We start from the raw sequence: 21,350 nt of genomic DNA, 5'->3' as shown, positions 1-21,350 counted from the left end.
GAAGTGATTAGCACAATAAGTGTAGTTAGCATCCATTGTCTCGTATAGATATATAAAGAGAGAAAGAAAAAAAATATTGTTTTTCTTTCAGAACTCTTAGGATTTACTCTCAATAACTTTCATATATCGTCATGATGATCAGAGTCATCATGCTGTATGTTACATTGCTACAACTTACATACCTTGTAACTGGAAGTTTGTACCCTTGACCACTTCTCTACAATTCCCTCTCCCTCTACATCCTGCCTCTGGTAATCACAAACCTGATATCTTTTTCTATGAGCTTGGGGTTGTTTGTTTTAGATACATGTAAGTGAGATCATACAGTATCTGTCTTTGTCTACTTCACTTAGCATAATGCTCTCAAGGTCCATCCATGTTGTCACAGATGGCAGGATTTCTTTGTGTATTCTTTTTAATGGCTGGAAAATGTTCCATTTTTATACACACACACACACATATCCCAACTTCTTTATCCATTCACCTGCCAATGGACACTGAGGTTTGTTCGCATGCTTGGCTATTATAAATAATGCTGCTATGAACATGGGGACACAGATACCTTTTTGAGTGAGTGTCATGAAAGCTTTCTTAAACTACATTTCTATACTCTATGCAACACTGTATTGCATTAAAACTCCTCATAACTTATAAGAGCTTTTCAAAGAGGGAGAGAGAAAGGAAGGAAGACAAAAATTTAATGCCAACCACTATGTTAGATCTTTATGCCTTTTTTCAGAGGTATTCCTCACAAAGTTTAGTGAAACCGGTATCTTCCTTTCAGAGATAAGAAAACCGAGGGTCAGAAAGGTTAAGTTTGAGCATAGTCACAGCAAGAAGTAATGAGAAAAAAATGAGATTCAGTTTTTGGGAATCCTGTCCTCTTGTTATTTCCACCATATACACCACCTCCTGCAGACAGATTATGCATGTGCTCCTGCCTTGGTCCTGAACCACCAGGGCTACAGCTAGAGCTGTCCAAAGGATGGAAGTACTATAACCCTAAGACTAAAGCATTCTAAACCCTAAAGACCTAAGCATTCTAACCCTAAGACTAAATCATAAATCACTTCTTAAAAAATATACTCAACTTTAAAATATTAACTTAAAATATGAAACATTTATTTGCAATCTTTCGTCAAAGACCCAAGGCTTTTTAAGTACCTCTGCCAATTAAATCAGAAGTGACTTTCCTACATAAGCCACATCTGTGTTACACTGTCTCTGAATTTTCAATTCCAGCTTTGTTAAAACACAAAACAGCAAGAACTTAAACACTTATAAAGCAATCCAAATTCAGAATTTTTCTAGGTTTATGACCCCTCCCCCAATCTCACTCATACCTAACTCAATAGCTACTAGTCCTTTACAGTTTGGGGGGTATTTTCTAATGTAAGCAGTACATCCAACATGGAGCTTGAACTCACAACCCTGAGGTCAAGAGTCAACTGAGCCAGCCAGGTGCCCCTCCTTTACAGTTTTATCCAAAGCTTTCACAGAAACGATTGTCTTTTCCTACCCATGTTGCATATGCTTGCATAAATTCTAATTAAATGATATAATTTGACAGTTACAATGAGTAGCAACAGGTTTTAGAAGAAGCCCAATGGTTACTGATAAGGGTATAACTGAAGTGGGGGACAGAAATGCTGGAATGTTTTAGAGAGTAACCAATACACACTGGGAGGTCATGGGCATGGGTAGGGTATTTTATAAAGAAAACAGAAAACATCAATGATTCTAGGAAGCCAGAGAAGTGTGATCAAATAAGAAGACTTCTGCTATACTATAATATAGCTGGATGAGATGTCTCGTCTAATATATATTTTTAAAAAGGGAAGAGCATGTTTAAAAGGCAGAGCTCCTAAGAAACGTCAGAGAGAAAAGAGACTTTTGTTTTAAATTTTTCAAACAGTTACTAAGAGAGAAATTACACCTAACCACAGGCAAAATACCATCTAGCAGAATAACAGGAGAAGTATAGGCAGAGCTGATGTGAGTGTGCATAACTCAGCATGTGTGTACAGACAAATGAATCAAAAATTAGCCAGGTAGAGAACGCGGGATGTAGGCATTATTGTCAGTTGTTATGTGCCCATTTGTCTTTGTTTTTTATGTATGTGTGCATCTACGTGCGGATACACACACATATGTATGTACACATATATATGCATACTTACCACCATAACACAGAATCTATATTCTACATGCTTTCCATAATTCTATCATATTTCTGACTCCTATATGTATCTTCTCTTAATAGGCATGAGTCTTTCCCACAGCTATCCAAGTAACTCATAAGATATTCTACTTTCTTGTCACAGCTTTAACTGAACATTTACCAGAACTTCATCCTCAGTCTTCTCAAGGCCTCAGGCAGATATTTATCCAACCCAGTTGAGTACCTCAGTGGCTAGAATTCTCTAATTCATGCAGCAGCCTATTATTTATTTTTTTTTTAATTTTTTTTTATTTGCTTATGATAGTAACAGAGAGAGAGAGAGAGAGAGAGAGAGAGGCGCAGAGACACAGGCAGAGGGAGAAGCAGGCTCCATGCACCGGGAGCCCGATGTGGGATTCGATCCCGGGTCTCCAGGATCGCGCCCTGGGCCAAAGGCAGGCGCCAAACCGCTGCGCCACCCAGGGATCCCCATGCAGCAGCCTATTATGTTGTCAGACCACTTGAATCATAGAAAGATCTTCCTTATATTGGGCCCAAATGTGCCTACCATAGCTTGTTCCTGTTCACTTCAGCTCGGTCCTCCACAGCTACATGAGACAAATTAACAACCCCCTCCAGTGTGACAGCATATGCATACTTGAAGGTAATTACCAAGTCCTCAGGCCCTGTCCCTAGTCCCTCTACCTGTCAACGCTGTCAGCATGGCCAATATATGATGAAAGGGGAAGTGGGATCCCTGGGTGGCGCAGCGTTTTAGCGCCTGCCTTTGGCCCAGGGCGCGATCCTGGAGACCCGGGATCGAATCCCACGTTGGGCTCCCAGTGCATGGAGCCTGCTTCTTCCTCTGCCTATGTCTCTGCCTCTCTCTCTCTCTCTCGCTGTGTGACTATCATAAATAAATATAAATTTAAAAAAAAAAGAAAGAAGAAAGAAAGAAAGGGGAAGCAAAAACTTACCACACTTCACCATTCCCACTTCATAGCACTTCCGAAGTCGGCAGGCCTGGCAGCTCTTGCGTCGATTCTTATCTATTGTACACTGATTTGTAGCTGGGCATATGTAATCATTATGTCCTGCAGCAGAAAAAAAAAAGGGGGGGTCAGGCTATTATTACTGTATTTTGATTCAATATTCTAGTCAACACTGATAATGCTACCCAGCTGAGAAGCAAGGGATATCTTCTTTTTTTTTTTTAAGATTTTATTTATTTATGAGAGACACAGAGAGGCAGAGACATAGGCAGAGAGAGAAGTAGGCTCCCTGCAGAGAGCCAGATGAGAGACTCGAACCAAGGACCCCAGGGTCACGACCCAAGCCAAAGGCAGACACTCAACTGCTGAACCACCCAGGTGCCCAGGGGATATCTTCTTAATGCAGATATGGGTAACAAAGGGTGAAGTTTGCCCTCATCAGTGCCTTGTTAGGGAGTGAAGATAACCTAGGAATATTTCCACATCTTATTCTTTCTTTGACTAATAGGCTATCCTCTGCATGTTCGTAGAATCCTCAAGAGATTCATTAGAAATATTCTCCTTTGGACATGGAAAGTAAGACAGTTGCCTGAAATTGGTGCTGCAAATCACAGAACTGCTCAAGAATAGCACTTGTGTATCAAGTCATCAAATTCAACTACTTATATTCTTTTATATATATACCTCTTTAGAATTTAACATGACATTTTTATAGGAATTCATAGTCAGAGAAGGAAACTAATCAACAAGAAGATAAAAAAAATTAGCAAACTAAAGAACCAAAAGAACTGCCACTTGAGGCTGGCTGTGATTATTGTTCCAAGTCCCCACTGCCTCCCTCAGCCCTGTAACTCACAGGGCATCAAGGTGGATAGGTTGTGTTTGCCTACTAACTGATGCTGAGCTTGGCCATGAAACTTGCATCAGCCAGTGGTAGGCTAGTAGAAGGGATATTCCAACAGTTTACCTTGGCCTCTTGAGCTCCCAAGAGGGGGGGAAAAAAAGCCTCAGGTAGCCACTAATCTGTGCAAACGCAGTGCAGACCTGAACTTGACCCAGAACTCAGAGCCGAACCCTGAGAGGTAGAGCCACCCTACCTGACTCATGGACCAAAAAACATGGTTTTACGATTGGATCAAAATCAAATTTTATAATTCTCTCCCACTTTAGGTAGATTCAATAACACTTGTTCAATCAAACACAAATTGAAAATCAGTTGTTTGTGACTTTACCACCATTCCCTGGGCCGACCGGGGGTGGCAGCAAGGGTATGGACTGCATAGTTCTAGGAATAGTAAGACAGTTTAGCCGAGGGGCAAAAACCACCGTCAAGTGACCCTCATAACAGCCACGTACAGGAAAGCTGGCACATCAACATTTCTGACTACCTGCTGATTTCCAGATTCTTTATCATTTCCTTTAACCCTATAACTTCCCTATGAAAAGCCATGGTCCCCATTTTTTTTTTTTTAAGAGAAAACACATTCAGTAATCTCCTTAAGGTCATGGTTTTCCTTTTCCATGCAGCATAATAAATTTCTACAAACTTATAAGCTTAAAACCAAACAAATTTATTATCTGATTTCCACAAGTCAGGAATCCAGGCACAGCTTACTCTGCTCAGGGTTTCAAAAGGCTGCAATCAAGGTGTTGGATGGGCTGTGGTTTCATCTGAAGCTCAGGGTCCTCTTCCAAGCTCATATAGGATGTTTGCAGAATCAGCTCCTTGCAGTTGTTGGACCAAGGCTCCCATTTTTACCATGGTTACCAGCTGGACACTGCTGTCAACTCATAAAGGTACCAGTTCCCTGCCCAAAAGCAGTTCACAGCATGATGCTTGCTTTCCTTCAGGCTAGGAGGGGCACTTGTCTGATTTTCAGTCTGTCTTCACTCGGCCATGATGGAGTCTTACACAATTACAGCATAATCACGAGACTCCCCCAATACCACTTTCCATGTTAGATACCCTAACCAAAGGAGTGACTCATATTTACAGGTTACACACACACTCAAGAGTATGGGGTAATATAAGGTAAGGCGCAACATTTTTTAAAAGGAATAGATAATTATCTTGTTATTGCTTTTATCCTCACTTATAATATTCAAAAATAAATTATATTTTAAAAATCAAGATATATTTCCAATCAGAAACTTTTGATTGTCCTCTAGAACAGACGCTTTATGGCTAAAAGGTAAATGTAATCCTACAGTACTTTCCATGGTAGCAGCAATCTTTCAAGGACCTTCTAAAAATTCACAGAACAATACATATGATGTCATCCTTTTTGGTTTTATAAAGAGGTTTATAACAATAAGCATTTAAGGGACTAGAGGTTCATTATTTTCCCCTCAGAGTTTATTTTAAAAGATAATTTTACTTAAAAAAATCAGAAAGCACAAGAATATAAACACACTAAAAACGGCCTAGAAAATGTCTTATGCAAGAAGGTCAAGGTAATTGACAAAAAAGAAAAAAGCCCTCTTGAAAGTATACTATCTCACATATTAAAATGGTTTTCTCAGAGCACCTGGGTGGCTCAGTCAGTTAAGCATCTGACTCCTGATTTCAGTTCATGTCATGATCTCAGGGCTGTGAGATGGAGCCCATGTCAGGTTCTGCACTCAATGCAGAGTCTGCTTAGAGATTCTCTCTCTCTCTCTCTCTCTCTCTCTCTCTCTCTCTCTCTCTCCCTCTCCCTCTCTCCCTCTCTCTGCCCCTCCCCCTCTAAAAAAATAAAATGGTTTTCTTGTTCATGCAACAGTCTGTAAAGCACACAATTCCATACTAATGAATTCAGAGAAAAGCTCAAAGCCAAATTAAAAGCAAAATATGTAGCTAATTCTTGAAGATATAAAGCTTTATAGGAAAATGTGCTTTTTATCATCTAAACATAACAGGTTATCTCTGTACTCTCTACAAAATTATAGACTGAGTCTGATTACCTATTGTCATTTATATCCAACCTCATAGAGGGGAGAGACAGCCCTGGACTTCAGATCAGAATATCTGAGTTTCAGCTCCTTTCAGCCTCCCGGTGTTGTCACTTGTCACAATATTGCACTTGTCACAGAGCAATATTTATCACCCGCACCCTCCCTGGCATGCTTGTCCCTCAGCAGCAGGCAACAACTTAGCATTTGTTCCTTCAGGACATCCTCCATGACTTCAAGGCCAAATAAGTCCCAAGTAATGGAATATGTGCCTCCAAGGTAAGAATTTCCTACATAACCTACTAGCTGTCAGAGCTTCCCATTTAAAGCCCAGCCTCTAAAGCTGTGAAAAGCAAAGCCTTAAAGATTTGTGAGTGGCACTTAAATAGATTTCAACTTTCAAAGGACAATGATAAAAGTTTTTTATGAACACCAATATGAAAGTGAATAGAATAGTGCCACTGTTACATTTGGATGTAAAATAAATAGCCCAAAAGAAGGAAATTTACAGAAATACCACTGAGAAGGATACCAGATACACATAGTTTTTAAAAAATAACAGAACTGGGGGATCCCTGGGTGGCGCAGCGGTTTGGCGCCTGCCTTTGGCCCAGGGCGCGATCCTGGAGACCCGGGATCGAATCCCACATCGGGCTCCCGGTGCGTGGAGCCTGCTTCTCCCTCTGCCTGTGTCTCTGCCTCTCTCTCTCTCTCTCTCTCTCTCTCTCTCTCTCTCTCTCTGTGTGTGACTATCATAAATAAATAAAAATTAAAAAAAAAATAACAGAACTGTATAAGAGATACAAAGACCTAAATAAATGGAGACAGAATATGTTCTTACTGTGAAGAATATTACAAAGATTCCTTCCAAAATAATCCTTAGGTTTAACAAAATCTCCACTTTTCTTAACATTAAGGATGGGAGGTCACTTAATAAAATTATTCTAATGTTCCTATGGATAAATAAAGAAAATAGCCAGAATACTTTTAAAATAGGAGGTATTTATATTGGTATGTATTTAAATGCATTATAAAATTATAATAGTAAAAGTAAAAAATAAAACTATAATAATTAAAATAATGTGGTACTTACAAGAATGAAGAACTAGGTCAACAGAACAGAATAAAACTATACATAAGAATTTATAGAGAGAGACAAAAAATCAATGAACACATAAAAAGATGTTCAAAATGATTAGTAATCAGGGAAATGCAAATTAAAACCACAATGAAACACAATTATATACCCAATAGAATATCTAAAATTAAAAAGGCTAATAATATCAAGGATTTTTATAAGGATGTAGAGCAACTGGAAGTCTCATGTTACTTTTGAGAATACAACATGGTTCAACCCCCTTGGAAACAGTTTGTTAGTTGCCCATAAAATTAAACATATGCTTATCATACAACCAGCAATTTCACTCCTAGATATTTCCCCAACAAAAATGTAGGTCTACATAGAGGGATTAGCATGAACACTCATAGAAGTTTTATTCAAAATAGCACAAAACTGGAAATACCCCAAATGAATAAACTGTGGTAGATCTATATATTGGAATAATACCCAGTAACAAAAAGGAATGAACCATAGGTACATGGATAAAACTTAAAAGCATCATGATAAGTGAAAGAAGCAATACATAAATGGTTACCTAATGATTCAATTATATGACATTCTAGCAAAAGGCAAAACTATACGGAAAGAAACTAGGTCAATGGCTACTAGGTCTTGGGAAGTTAGGGGGAAATTGTTTTTAGATTCTAGATATAAGTGAAATCATATGGTGTTTTGTCTTTCTATGTCTGACTTAATTCACTTAGCACTATACCTTCTAGGTCCAACCATGCTGTTGCAAATGGCAAGATCTCATCCTCTTTATGGCTGAGTAATATTTTACCATGTATGTAGCTTCTTTATCCATTCATCTATTGACATACACCTAGATTGTTACTGTACCTTGGCTATTGTAAATAATGCTGCAATAAACACAGGGGTGCACATCTCTTTTTAAATTGGTTTTTTTGTTCTCTCTGGATAAATTTCCAGTAGTGGAATTATTAGATCATATGGTAATTCTGTTTTTAATATTTTGAGGAACCTCCAATACTGTTTTCCACAATGACCGCACAAATTTAATTCCCACCATCAGTACATAAGGATTCCCTTTTCTCCATATATATATATATTTTTTTTTTCAGGTAGAGATTTCTTCCCAAAAGCAAATAAAAAGGACCTTTCTCAAAGGATATAGTTAATTGTATTGGGTCAAGATTTCCTTAAAGAATAAAATTGTAGAATCTCAACAAGATAGAGAATTGTCATATCATATCAAGAGTTCAGTTCTGAATTTTAGAAATTTGAATTGTTCTTACTATATAATAGCAAGCAAGTAGGCTTGGCCTTATTATAATTTACTACTAGAATTATAAGTAAAAATATTAAAGTACCTAAATATGTTAAATACAGAATGAAAAGTTGTGTAAAAGCAATTATAAATAAGCAAATGATACAATTTATGTTTTGATAATATTTGATGACACATTCTTCCTTTATCTGTGATGTTTTATCTTTCAATAAAATTAAGTTTTTAATTGGCAGAGGGCCCTGATCCACCCAGCTATGAAGATCTTAGAGAAGGTGGGTTTAAATAAGATTAGAATTAGAAGAAAAACACAAAAAAGAAAGAAAAGATGTTCATATCTCAATACAGAAGAGTTAGAAAACTAGAATATCTTAAATTTGCATGAAGTTTATAAATGACCAAATGTTTTCATATAACCAACTTCATTGCATTTTTATTTTTATATATTTTTAAAATATTTTACTTACCCATTTACTTAGAGAGAATGTGTGTGTGCATGAGATGGGGAGAAGAGGGAAAGAGAAACAGAGTCTCAAGCAGACTCCCCACTGAGCATGGAGACTGACACAGGGCTCAATCCCACAACCAGAGATTGTGACCTGAGCTGAAATCAAGAGTCAGACACTTAACCAACTGAGCCACCCAGACACCTCCATTTCATTTGAAAACAAATCTGGGGATCCCTGGGTGGCGCAGCGGTTTGGCGCCTGCCTTTGGCTCAGGGTGCGATCCTGGAGACCCGGGATCGAATCCCATATCGGGCTCCCGGTGCATGGAGCCTGCTTCTCCCTCTGCCTATGTCTCTGCCTCTCCCTCTCTCTCTCTCTCTCTCTCTCTCTCTCTCTCTCTCTGTGACTATCATAAATAAATAAATTTAAAAAAATTAAAAAAAAAAAAGACTGTTTGAGAACAAATCTGTAATTATCTCCATTTCACAGAGGAGGAAACAGGCTAAGACGTAATGTCTTAGAGCTACTAAGTAGAAGATCCAGGACAAATAGGTAGTCATCTATACAGGTTGAATTTCAAGGGAAGGTAACTCTGTACTACTAACTTTCTACCCTTCACCACCTTCTAGATTCTATCAGGAGCCATCCCACCATGACTCTTACACATGCCAAATATTAAACATAAGCCAAAGGAAGAAACGATCTTTGTAATTCCTAACAAGCACATTGCTTCCAGCTTTATCTTCACAAGGGTTGCAAAGAGGGACTCCTGGGGAAGATGGCAGAATAGGATGATCCTAAGCTCACTTCACCCCATGGATACAACTAGATAACATCCACATCAGTGTAAATAACCCAGAAAATGATCCAAAGACTGACAGGACAGACTCTCCACAGATAAATGTAGAGAAGAGGCTACATCAAAGAGGGTAGGAAGGGTGGAAAGGCAGTTGGGGCCTAAACATACCTATGGGGACAGACCTATGGGATTGTCCATGGGAGGGAGAGACCTGCAGGCTTGGAGAGTGGGGATGAACAGACTATCACACAAGGTACCCCAAGTACAGAGAACGCACACAGGTAAGATGAATTCCCATAACATTTGGCTTTGAAAAGCAGAGGGGGATAATTCTGTGAGTTCTTACAATGAGCAGGATTTAGTAGGTGGAACTTTAAACTCAGCAGGCTTGGCTCTGAGACAGCTGGGAAGGCAAGAGGAAACAGTCTCTGCCCTTAAAGAGATAGTACAACAAACAGCCCTATAGAGATAGAAAATAGAAGCAGCAGGCATTGAAAAATGCCTGGGGTATATGGGAGGGAAATTTGTTTAATAATCTCAGAGTATGTGCTCGAGGGGCACAGATCATCTAGGAACAAAGACGCTGCTGGGCACCATTTCCCTCCCCCTGATCCCAGCCTAGACACACAAACACCTGTGAGAACCAGCACACTGCCAATATCTTCCACATAATTTGCTAAAGGCAGGCCTGCCCTGGCCTATGTTCATCTGCAGACCTGCCACCCCCACTCCATACAGCCTTGGCCAGAGCCCATCCAAAGTGGTGCCACAAGCCTGGCAGTATACAAGCAACCACAACAGGGGCCAACTCCAAAGTGACTCCTCCCCTAAGGAGAGGGAAAGATAACCACACACACCAGTACAACTGTGGCCCCAGCAGTGGGCTGGGGTGCACAGCTAGTCTGCTGGCCTCACCTACCAACAAAAGCTTCTCAGAGGACAACTCAGGGAAAGTGTCTTACAGTTCAGTGTTATTATATCTCTGGCAAATGCCTGGTCTGATTCAACTCAAGCCTAAGGCAGCTCCAGATTGGCCAACTAACAATGCAGGGACTAAATCCTGCCCACAACAGGCAAAGAGGGTCATTGCAGACAACTGGACTAAAGGCAGAAGCATCTTGGCCACTATAGTAGGGTACATACAACACACATAGACAACACCTCTTAAGCACCAGGTCTGATAAACAGGGAACATTACACTGCAGGGCACTACAGGATCTCTTCTTTATAAGACCACTACTTTCAGGAGCAGGAGACATAGCTGACTTTCTTAACACATATATATCTTAACACATAGAAACAGACACAGAGAGTTAGACAAAATGAAGAGACAGAGGAACATGTCCCAAATGAAAGAATAGGACAAAAATCACAGCAAGAGACCTAAATAAACAGAGAAAAGTAACATGCCTGATAGAGAATTTAAAGTAATAGTCATAAAGGAACTCACTGGACTGGAGAAAAGAATGGAGGACCTCAGTGAAACTCTTAACAAAGAAACAGAAAACACAATAAAGAACCAATCAGAGATTAAGAACTCAACAACTGGGGATCCCTGGGTGGCACAGCGGTTTAGCGCCTGCCTTTGGCTCAGGGCGCGATCCTGGAGACCCGGGATAGAGTCCCACGTCGAGCTCCCGGTGCATGGAGCCTACTTCTCCCTCTGCCTGTGTCTCTGCCCCTCTCTCTCTCTATCATAAATAAATACAAATTTTAAATAAATAAATAAATAAATAAATAAATAAATAAATAAATAAATAAATAAATAAAAGAACTCAACAACTAAAAATAAAAATAATACACTATAAGGAACAGAAGAACATATCAGCAACCTGGAGGACAAAGTAATGGAGAGCAATCAAGCTGAACAGGAGAGAGGAAAAAAATGAAAAATTAATAAAGACTTAGGGGACTCAGTAACACCATCAAGCATAATAATAACATTTGCATTAAAGGGGTCTCAGAGGGATCCCTGGGTGGTGCAGCGGTTTGGCGCCTGCCTTTGGCCCAGGGCGCGATCCTGGAGACCCGGGATCGAATCCCACATCGGGCTCCCGGTGCATGGAGCCTGCTTCTCCCTCTGCCTGTGTCTCTGCCTCTCTCTCTCTGTGTGTGACTATCATAAATAAATAAAAATTTAAAAAATAAATAAATAAAAATAAAGGGGTCTCAGAAGGAGAAAAAGTGGGGAAAGGGGCAGAAAATTTGCTTGAAGAAATAATAGATGAAAACTTCCCAAATGTGGGGAAGTAAATAGAAATGTAGATCCAGGAGGCACAGAGAGCCCTCAACAAAATCAATCCAAGGAGGTCCACACCAAGACATATAGTAGTTAAAATGCAAAAAAAAGTAGTGATAAAGAGAGAATTTTAAAAGCAGCAGAAAAAAGTTACACATAAGAGGACCCCCCATAAGGCTGTCAACTAATCTTTCACCAGAAACTCTGCAGGTCAGAAGAGAGTGCCATGTTATACTCAATGTACTGAAAGAAAAAAACAATAACCAAGAATACTCTATCTAGTAAGGCTATCACTCAGAATAGAAAGAGACATAAAGAGTTCCCCACACAAACAAAAGGAATTCATGACCACTAAACCAGTCCTACAAGAATTGTTAAAGGGGACTCTGAGTGGAAAAACCATAAGCAGGAGTAAGCACAAAAGGAGTAAAATTAAATGTATCTATAAAAATCAGTCAAGGGAGTCACAAAATAAAAGACTGTAAAGTATGACACCATATATCTGAAAGATAGCAGAGAAGAGTAAAGATTGGGTTCAAATTTAAGATATCACCAGCCTAATATAAATTAATATACACATAAGATGTTATATACAAACCTAATGGTAACCACAAATCAAAAACCAGTAAGAGGTGGTGATGGATGATTGTGGGAAGAGATCCATTCAAGTTCTGAAGCTCTGGAGTAAAGATCCACAATTAAAGGATAAGGTGCTCTACACTTGAAACAATCCACTCCACCATCCACCCCAACCCCAAACACACATGATCCTATGAACCATTCATCAAGTACTTTATATTCCAAACAGGCCAGTGGTGAAATTTCTGCCAAGTCATCTACAAAAGTATTTGAAAGCAAAAATAGAAAACTAAAGAAGCAGCTAACAATACTCTTGTACCTTGAATGCTTCTTTTAAAAAAGGCCTTACATCCTTCACACGACCAGACTCCATAGTGATATCCAGATGCGTAATCGCTGCAGACCGCACAGAAGTGGGCATCCCTCTTTGAACTTGGACTAGTAACGGGGCTGGCACAACTGCTCCCACTAACTTTCCTTTTCAGTGTCTCTCTGGGGGCAAAGAAAACATTCATTGTAAGACAGCATTAAGAGAAAAGATGGACTTTCTAGGGAAAAAAATAGCATGAACACTGCCTAATTTACCTCTTTGCCCTCTAGGGCTCATGATAAATATATTCCAAGAAATCTGATCAAGCACCTTTGTTGCTGATATCAGATCTATGAAGAATCACACTGTTGGGAATGACTGCTGTTTGAAAATGGTTACGGGAGTCTATGCCCATCCATGCAGCACCAATGAGCACTAGTAACTACAGATGGTCAGTTGTAGCCATCAGGCTGCACATGTCTGAGTGTAACAAGTGACCTGAGCAAGTGTTACCCACAGGTCTGAACCACAGCAGGAAGTACCTTTGCTGGAATTCATCAATGCTGTAAAGATGGGTCTAAACTTACCTACCCATTTTCAAGTAGCAGTTATTTTCAAGTGTTACCTTTCAGAGTTCCCATTCAAATGGGGGGGTGGGGAGAACCTTTCATTCTGCAATTTAAGATGAAGGTCTAGAAAAAAATAACTTCAAGAGGAGTAACAAACGCACTTTATGTTATACTGAAGTGATACTATACTCTGGTTTAGAGAGAGAGAGGGAAAGGGGAGGGAAGAGTAGGGGAGGGTAGAGATGAACATGGAAGGGCAGGGAAGGCCAGAGGAAAAAAAAAGAGAAAGGAGAAGAGAGGGGAAGAAAGTAGACATGTGTGCGTCCTTAAAGAAGGTTCTGAAGGAAGCAGGTGCTCAGGGCTGGAAAGAGGGGCAGGGGCTCCCATACAGGAAAGGACAGCTGGTCAAGGCAGCACTGGCAGACACCAAAAGCACATGTGGTTAGTTCCTAATTTTGCTAGGCCATGTTTCTTTTGGAAAGAAAGTGTTAGAAATATGATTGATTCATACATGAGGATAATTATACTATGGGTTGATGTCCCTAATATTAGCAGAACTCTGATTAGATCTTGTGCTCAGAAACAAAATATCTCCCCTTGAAAGCTGAGTGAAAAACAGTACTTTAAAAAAGTCATGTACAACATATATATTCTCTTTCACCAACAAAGTTCTTAAAAACGAAGAAAAATAAAAGTACTGTGTGATGTGGCTTTCTCGAAGTGTTACGACAGCATTTGAAAGTAACAAATTTCAATATCTAATATGCAGTGAATTAATACTTTGGTTGTTTTAGAAATTTACCTCCTCCTCATCTTTCTCCCAGCACAACCTCTTCCCTCCTTAGCTGTAATTATCATTAAACACATTACAAATTAAATGGAAATAACCATCACGTTACCTTGCTTTGGAAGAGTACAAATACTCTTTTGAGCTTCAAGTAATTTCAACTAAAGTCTACATTTAGTTTCCCACCAATCTTTATCAAATGTTATTTTAGTTCACTGCTAAAAAGCTTACACCAATTATTGTCTGTTTTCAGGCTTCGTATGTCCAGTGTATTTCATTTAAGTAGTAATACTGCCACAGTTGCCTTTATCCTGGACACAGTGTGTCATGTACACTAAATTGGATTTCACTAAAGAGGGATTTAACTTGAAAGTAAAGCAAAAACTTCTTTTTCAAACATGTCACTTCATCAAGAAAAAGGTGATTTAAGTTCAATCTTTAATGTCTAAAAACGGTAGTCATGAGAGTGAATTCTCCCCACAACCCAGATGCACAAGCTTACTTTTTAATGAGGATTCAAAATCAGAATAGATATTCTAGAATTCAGAATATCATGTGTTAGGTGCTCTAAGTAATCTATGTGATGAATAAAGACCTTGAATGATGCATATCTTTCTTCTCACTACATCATAAAGTGATTCGAATAATGCCCCGAAGTACAATTCAGAATGAAGACTGAATTTACCTGTTTACAGGTAAGGTGGGTTCTAGTGATCTTGCTTCACACCAAGGACTCTTTTGAGGTTCTGCATACAGAAGTGACGACTGGCAATGGATGGCTAAGGGAGAGAGGTGTCCGGGAGTTGGCCACAACACATTTGGGCTCGTGGTCTGCCGACTGGGTCCACCTTCTGAGTTATTGGCACTGCTGGGAATACTGTAATTCATCACAGCAGGGCTATAGAAGGTCACGGCGGAATATTCATGGCGGCTCTCTACGTAGGAGGAGGGTATATATATGGGGCCGTGCTCCAGGGGTAGGACAGATTGACTGCAGTTGTAGGAAGCAGGAGAGTTAAGGCTAGATGGAGAGTTTTTGATATCCATGTCTTGAATAGGCAACAGCTGAGGAAACTCTTTGTGAGAAGAGGCACAAAGGGACATTATGATGTTCTCAGAGACTCATGGGCAGGTACGACGGCTGTAGAGAAAAACAAAAGACATTTCTAAGTTACAGCTACAGGCCTAACTATTCAAAATGTCCAAACATATTTATTACTTACACACGTGCTTAGAAACACATCCTGAAAGACAGACCCCAAAATATTAACCTCGGGGGGTGTGAATGGGAGGCATGGAACTCTCATTTGCTACTTTATTCACTCCTTTATTACTTTTGTTGTGGTTAGCTACAAGAATTGTTTTTAACCACAAGAATTTATTATACTTTTAAAAAATCAAAAAAATACAGGATTACATTAAAACGCCAAGTTCTCTCCCTTCCTCCCCTCCCTTTCTGGAACTAGATACGTTTGTTTTCAAGTTCTTATGGAAAAATAAACAAGCATAACCAAGAAGACCTTGAAAGAGCAGGTCAGTGAGCACGGACAGCATTAACAGATATTCAGGTACACGAGTCGCCAGCAATAAAACACAAGGAACAGACAGGCCAACGTGCCCTCGTCAGTTATCCATTTATTGCTTTCTCAGCTTCCAATGCACCCTTGGGGGTACAGCCTACGCTAAGCCCTGGAGGTGCTTTACCGGGTTCAAGTGAGCGCACTGCTAAGCGCTCTCAGTAGAGGGCGCTGCAGGGACACCACGGGAGCAAGAGGCTGCTGGTAGTACTTAGGGTGCCAGCAGAGGTGGGGGTTTGGGGGGGTGAGAACAGTCAGTGGAGTCTGGCATCGCTGCGGGTCCAGAACGAGGTCCCTCTGCAAGTTTGCAAAGACGGCGTGGCGATAACCTTTCCACAGTCACCTGTCCAGACTGTGGCCTGACAAGTCATAAAAAAGTTGTTCCTTGTACAAACCTCCTCCCCTGGTGCTACGGGCACACTGTGAAGGCCTTCTGTGCCCCCACCTCCTTCAACCCACAGCACCTTCAAACCACCACCACGCTGCCAGCTGCTGATCACCCGCTCTCCGGCAGCACCCCCGAAGCTGTCCTCCTGCCTGCCCAGCCACCTTAGACCGGCTCTGGCCTTGGCTAAACTGGCAAAAATCTCTGCTAGTTAGTGGCCCACCCACCTTTCACAAGGAGGTCCAAACCCCTTCCAAATCTGTCCTTTCTTGAGTGTTCTCCCTCCCCCCTGAGGTTCCATTTATAGTTTACTTAATATTTATTATACTTAATTATTATACTTAATCTCTCATCATAGTTATTCTTTATATTAAAACTCCCCTGTTGAACTGATTATGTAGTTTCTAACTCCTGATTGGACCCAGACTGCTACAGAACAAAACAGAAAATCCCAAAATAGAAAATTCAAGAACGCAAAAGTTTTTGGAAATTTGGCATCTGATAAAGGGGATAGCTCAAATCACCGAGGAAACACTGGACAGAACTGCCATTGGAAAAAGAACATATGCCAGAATAAACTCAAAAGGGTTCAGAGATCCAAATGTTAAAAAGAAAAATGGAAGGACTCTGAAGGAGACTCAGGGGGAGTCTCCTTCAGAGCAGTGGGAGGGAGAGGGGACTGCACAAGTACTAAAAGCAAGCAAAGATGAACTTCTTTATAACATGCGTGTGGGAAAAACCTTCTCACTATGGCTTAAAATCCACATACAATAAAAAGACCAATACATTCAGAACAGAAAAGTAAATCTCTGCACATCATAAAAACACCATAAGCAAAGTCAGAAGACTAATGACAAATTGGTGAAAAAGCATCTCAACTTCTATTAGAAACAAGGGGATGGGGTGCCTGCTCAGGTCGTTGTCCCAGGGTCCTGGGATCGAGTCCCACATCGGGCTCCCTGCAGAGAGCCTGCTTCTCTCTCTGCCTAGGTCTCTGCCTCTCTGTGTGTGTCTCTCATGAATAAATAAATAAAATCTTGAAAAGAAAAGAAAACAAGGGGCTAAATGTCCTAGCATTTAAAACTCCTCAAGTGAAAACAAGACCAAAAACTCTTTAGATAAATAGGCAAAAGACATAGAACACAGAGAAAGGAAAGCAAATGGCTCTTAGAACATAAAGATGTTCCACCTCATTCAGAAAAATTAAAACTACAAGATACCATTTTCTCACATTTGGCAAAAATTCAAATGTTTGACAACAGACTTCCTTGGTGGGGCTGTGGAAAAACACTTTCTTTGACACTGTTGGTAGTAGTGCAAAATGGCACAACCTCCACGAATGTCTGGCATTATATACAGATTATGCATGTGGTACCTTTGGATTTAAGTCCAAAGCTCCCATTACAAATGACTGTTACATCAGTTTCCTCACTCTGAAAATTAGTAATTAAGGAAAAAGAATTAAGTCTGTACCCTGCCTTTTTAGAGACTCTGTAGTTTATGCAATTGTTGAGGGCAAACTCTTCTTTATGAAAGAATGCCACCCAATGAATAGTTCAAAAAAAAAACTTGGATGGATAAACTAGATAGTTTATCTAGAGCAAGTAAAAATATTAACAATTACTGAATCTAGACAGTGGACTTATGGACATTCATTATACCAGTCTTTCAACTCTCCTTTGAGTTTAAAATTTTTCATAAGAAGCTTTGGAGAAAAGACACAAAATAATACAAGAAATTACAAATGGAAACTTAAAGGTTAGAATAATTGGATAATACAATCTGGGAAAGAGAAGAATGACCATTAATGACCATTAATAACTAGACTGGTAAAGAAGCTTGCCTTGAGAGGTTCTCCATTTTCAATATCTTCATGCTAGCTGCCACCTACTTCCACATGCAGGCAACTTGGCTCCCTAAATGCTCCTGATTACTTTATCCTAACATCTTCATTTGAATGATCATTTCCATTTGTCTTCAAAACAATATACCTATGGGGATTTTAAAATAGGTCTACAAATTATTCAATAGTCCTCCCTTCAAAAGGTGGAGTCTAACCTCCCCTTGAGTATGTGCTAGATTTAGGACTCATTTTTAGTGAAAAATTATGGCAGAAGGGATGCTATGTGGCTTCCATGACTAAGTCATAAAAGGTACTGCAGTCTCTTCCAGGCTTGCTCCCTTGGATCACTCACTCCAGAGGAAATTAGCTGCCATATTCTGAAGACACTCAAGCAGCCTTGTGGAGGCCTCCTGTCAGAGCTAGCAAGAAACTCCAGCCTCCAGCCAACACCTCTGTAAGTTAGAGCTTTTGGAAACTGATCTTCCACCCCCTGTCAAGCCTTCAGATGACTGTAGGTCTGGCCAACATCTTGACTGCAACCTCATGAGAGGAGCTAAGCTGGAACCTTCCAGCTAAGCTGCTCCTGGATTCCTGACCCTTAGAAAATGTGTGTGAGATATTATATTTGTTATTTCAGCTGCTAAATTCTAGGATGACTTGCTACACAGAACTAGATAATACAAATCCAAGGTAAAATCAATCATTTTTCTCCCAAAACCATTATTAATTTTCTATTTGTTAATGACAAAGCCCAATACACTTACCTTTGACTTCTCCACTGCAACCAATTATCTTTAATCATGAGGGCACACTTTTTTTTCTCCACAGTACCTTTTCCTTTTGGTCTGTCTTTTGCCAACATCTGAGCAAGCTCTCATTACTTCTTATGTGTGCATCTGGAGTAGGCTACTTACCACTCCTTGTCTCCAGTGAGCTCCTTCTCTGGTTCCATAGAGCTGCCAGACTGACTGACTGACTTTCTTTCTTTCTTTCTTTGACTTTCTTTCTCTTTCTTTCTTTTTTTTTTTTTTTTAAGATTTAGTCATTAGAGCAAGAGAGGGAGAGAGTGTGGGGTGAGGGGGCAGAGGGAGAGAGAATCCCAAGCTGACTTTGCACTGCGCGTGAAGTCTGATACACAGCCCAATACAGGACTTGATCCCAAAACCCTGAAATCATGACCTGAGGGAAAATCAAGAGTCAGAAGCTTAAACAACTGCACTACCCAGGTGGCTCCCTGACTAACATTCTTAAAACCCAGCTCAATACCCCTCTGCTTCCCACCAGCTTGTGTAATGTCACATTCTTCTAACATCCAAGGCATTCCATTCTGCTGCCCTAATTCATCATCCTACTCTAATCTGCTATTTTCCTGCAGAAGACCTGCCATGTCCATAAGGAGTATGCAATGTGCATCATGAAGTGATGCACTTTTTTTTTTACTCTTAGCACCCCTACAATTACTTAAAAAGTTAATCCTCCTTATTAGAATAGAACTGCATTGAATCATTCTTGTAAATGGTAGAAGTAAGATTAGATTTTAATCTCCTTGAAGGCACACATTATTTTTATTCACCTACTACAACTCAATAAATATTTGTTATAATGAAATAATAAGAGGAAACGTGTTTATAAGGTTTCACCCAGTCCAGGGTGTTAGTGGAAGATGGGAGCAGCATGTTCATTAGGTATGGTACCATGTGGAGACAGGATATCTAAAGGAGTCCCAAGGCATGTACTCTGCCTTCAAAGAACTACTGTACCAGGTAAAGGAGGCAGGACAGACCAGGTAAAATGCTAAGGAACTAATACAAACATGCTACCACTTATAATCAACAGTGATTGACCATGAAGGACAGCAGAGGGAATGGTAGCTAGAGAAGAATACAGCATCAAAAAAGTATTATATATGTAATATATTTTACATTTTTACATGTATTCTTATACCTTTCTCAGATATATCAATATGCATGTATTAATCATAACAGAATTTTCTATTTCCATTACTTAGATTCCCAATCAACACATGCAATACCTGATTCCTAATAGAAAATATGCAGAATAAAGCATATAATGCTAACTATTGTCAAAACTAGCAGTTTCCAAACTTTTTTTACATGGTGGTAAATTACACATCAAACTTATGACATTAAAAATAAAAAAATTAAAAATAAATGGTTAAAGATTTCATTTATTTATTCATGAGAGACACACAGAGAGAAGCAGAGACATAGGCAGAGGAAGAAGCAGGCTCTGGGCAGGGAGCCCAATGTGGGACTCAATCCCGGACTCCAGGATCACATCCTGAGCCAAAGACAGATGCTCAATCACTGAGCCACCCAGGCACCCCAACCATTTCTAAATGTCCAGTTCAGTAGTGTTAAATACATTCACATCATTGTGCAGCTCATCTACAGAACTCTTTCCCTCTTGCAAAACTAAGACTCCTCACTTGTTAAACAACAGCTCCCCAACCTACCCCCACCCCGAGCCCCTCAGCAACCACCATTCTACTTCCTGTCTCTTATGGATTTGACTACTCAGTACCATATAGAAGTGGAATCATGCAGTATTTGTCCTTCGGTATCTAGCTTATTTCTTGGCACAATGTCTTCAAGGCTCATCCATTTTGTCTCGTGTGTCAGAATTTCCTTCCTTTCTAAGACTGAATGATATTCCATTGTATCTATGTACATTTTGTTAATCAAGAAAGGGTTTTCCACACAAATGATTGAAAGCATTTGCAGATCCATGAAATGACCTAGGTTAGAGTGAGTGGTTGAATATAGAACAACAGACGTTGGTAATTAGGTCACTGGTAACCTTGAGATAGCAACTCCATACCCGTCAGGATGATGAGGAGGCATCTATCCCTCAATCTGTCCTGAAAACACCTCTCCTATTTCCATCCACCTACACATAGGCTTGCTCATCGTGCTTATGTTTTTGATAGCATATTTTGATGATTGCATTTTAGTGCATTGTTTTTGCTATATGATCTAAACATATCTAATGTGGCCAGATATTTCATCAAAAAACATTGAAAGCACTTTAACAATACAACTTAAGCAGTACACATTGTAAAAATTGAGAGGAAAATACTCAAGGTAACATGCTTAACAAACTGTACTTATGTATAGTAAAATGTAATCTGGAAGTCATCATTTTGTGTTTCTTGAACTTAAAAATAAGAAAAAAAATGGTATAAGAAACAAGATGGCTTACCCAATTTAATAAATAAAAGTATATCCAAAAGGGAGTGTGGTCACTGTGGTGAGTACATTACATTCAGGAAATTATGAAGCAAGAAAGCAGTGATTTTTAGAGTAACAATTTGAACAAGACTTCAAGTTAATAATGATAAAA

The 21,350-nt window shown here is 39.7% G+C and overlaps 1 protein-coding gene across 1 annotated transcript in view; it reads right to left on the bottom strand.

Moving 5' to 3' along the window:
* Positions 1 to 21,350, bottom strand: part of ESR2 (estrogen receptor 2) — a 67,414-nt gene that overhangs the window by 40,235 nt on the left and 5,829 nt on the right. The window contains exons 2-4 of the mRNA XM_055303885.1: positions 14,868 to 15,323; positions 12,836 to 13,008; positions 3,139 to 3,255 (exon numbers count right to left, since the gene is read on the bottom strand). Coding sequence (XP_055159860.1) covers positions 3,139 to 3,255; positions 12,836 to 13,008; positions 14,868 to 15,286 — 709 coding nt within the window. The 5' untranslated portion in view covers positions 15,287 to 15,323. The remainder of the gene's footprint in view (positions 1 to 3,138; positions 3,256 to 12,835; positions 13,009 to 14,867; positions 15,324 to 21,350) is intronic.

Source organism: Nyctereutes procyonoides, unplaced genomic scaffold (assembly GCF_905146905.1).
Source record: "Nyctereutes procyonoides isolate TBG_1078 unplaced genomic scaffold, NYPRO_anot_genome, whole genome shotgun sequence".
In the NCBI taxonomy this organism is placed as follows: domain Eukaryota; kingdom Metazoa; phylum Chordata; class Mammalia; order Carnivora; family Canidae; genus Nyctereutes; species Nyctereutes procyonoides.
Note: the sequence above shows the minus strand (reverse complement) of the source record. Positions and strands in the feature narration are given on the sequence as shown.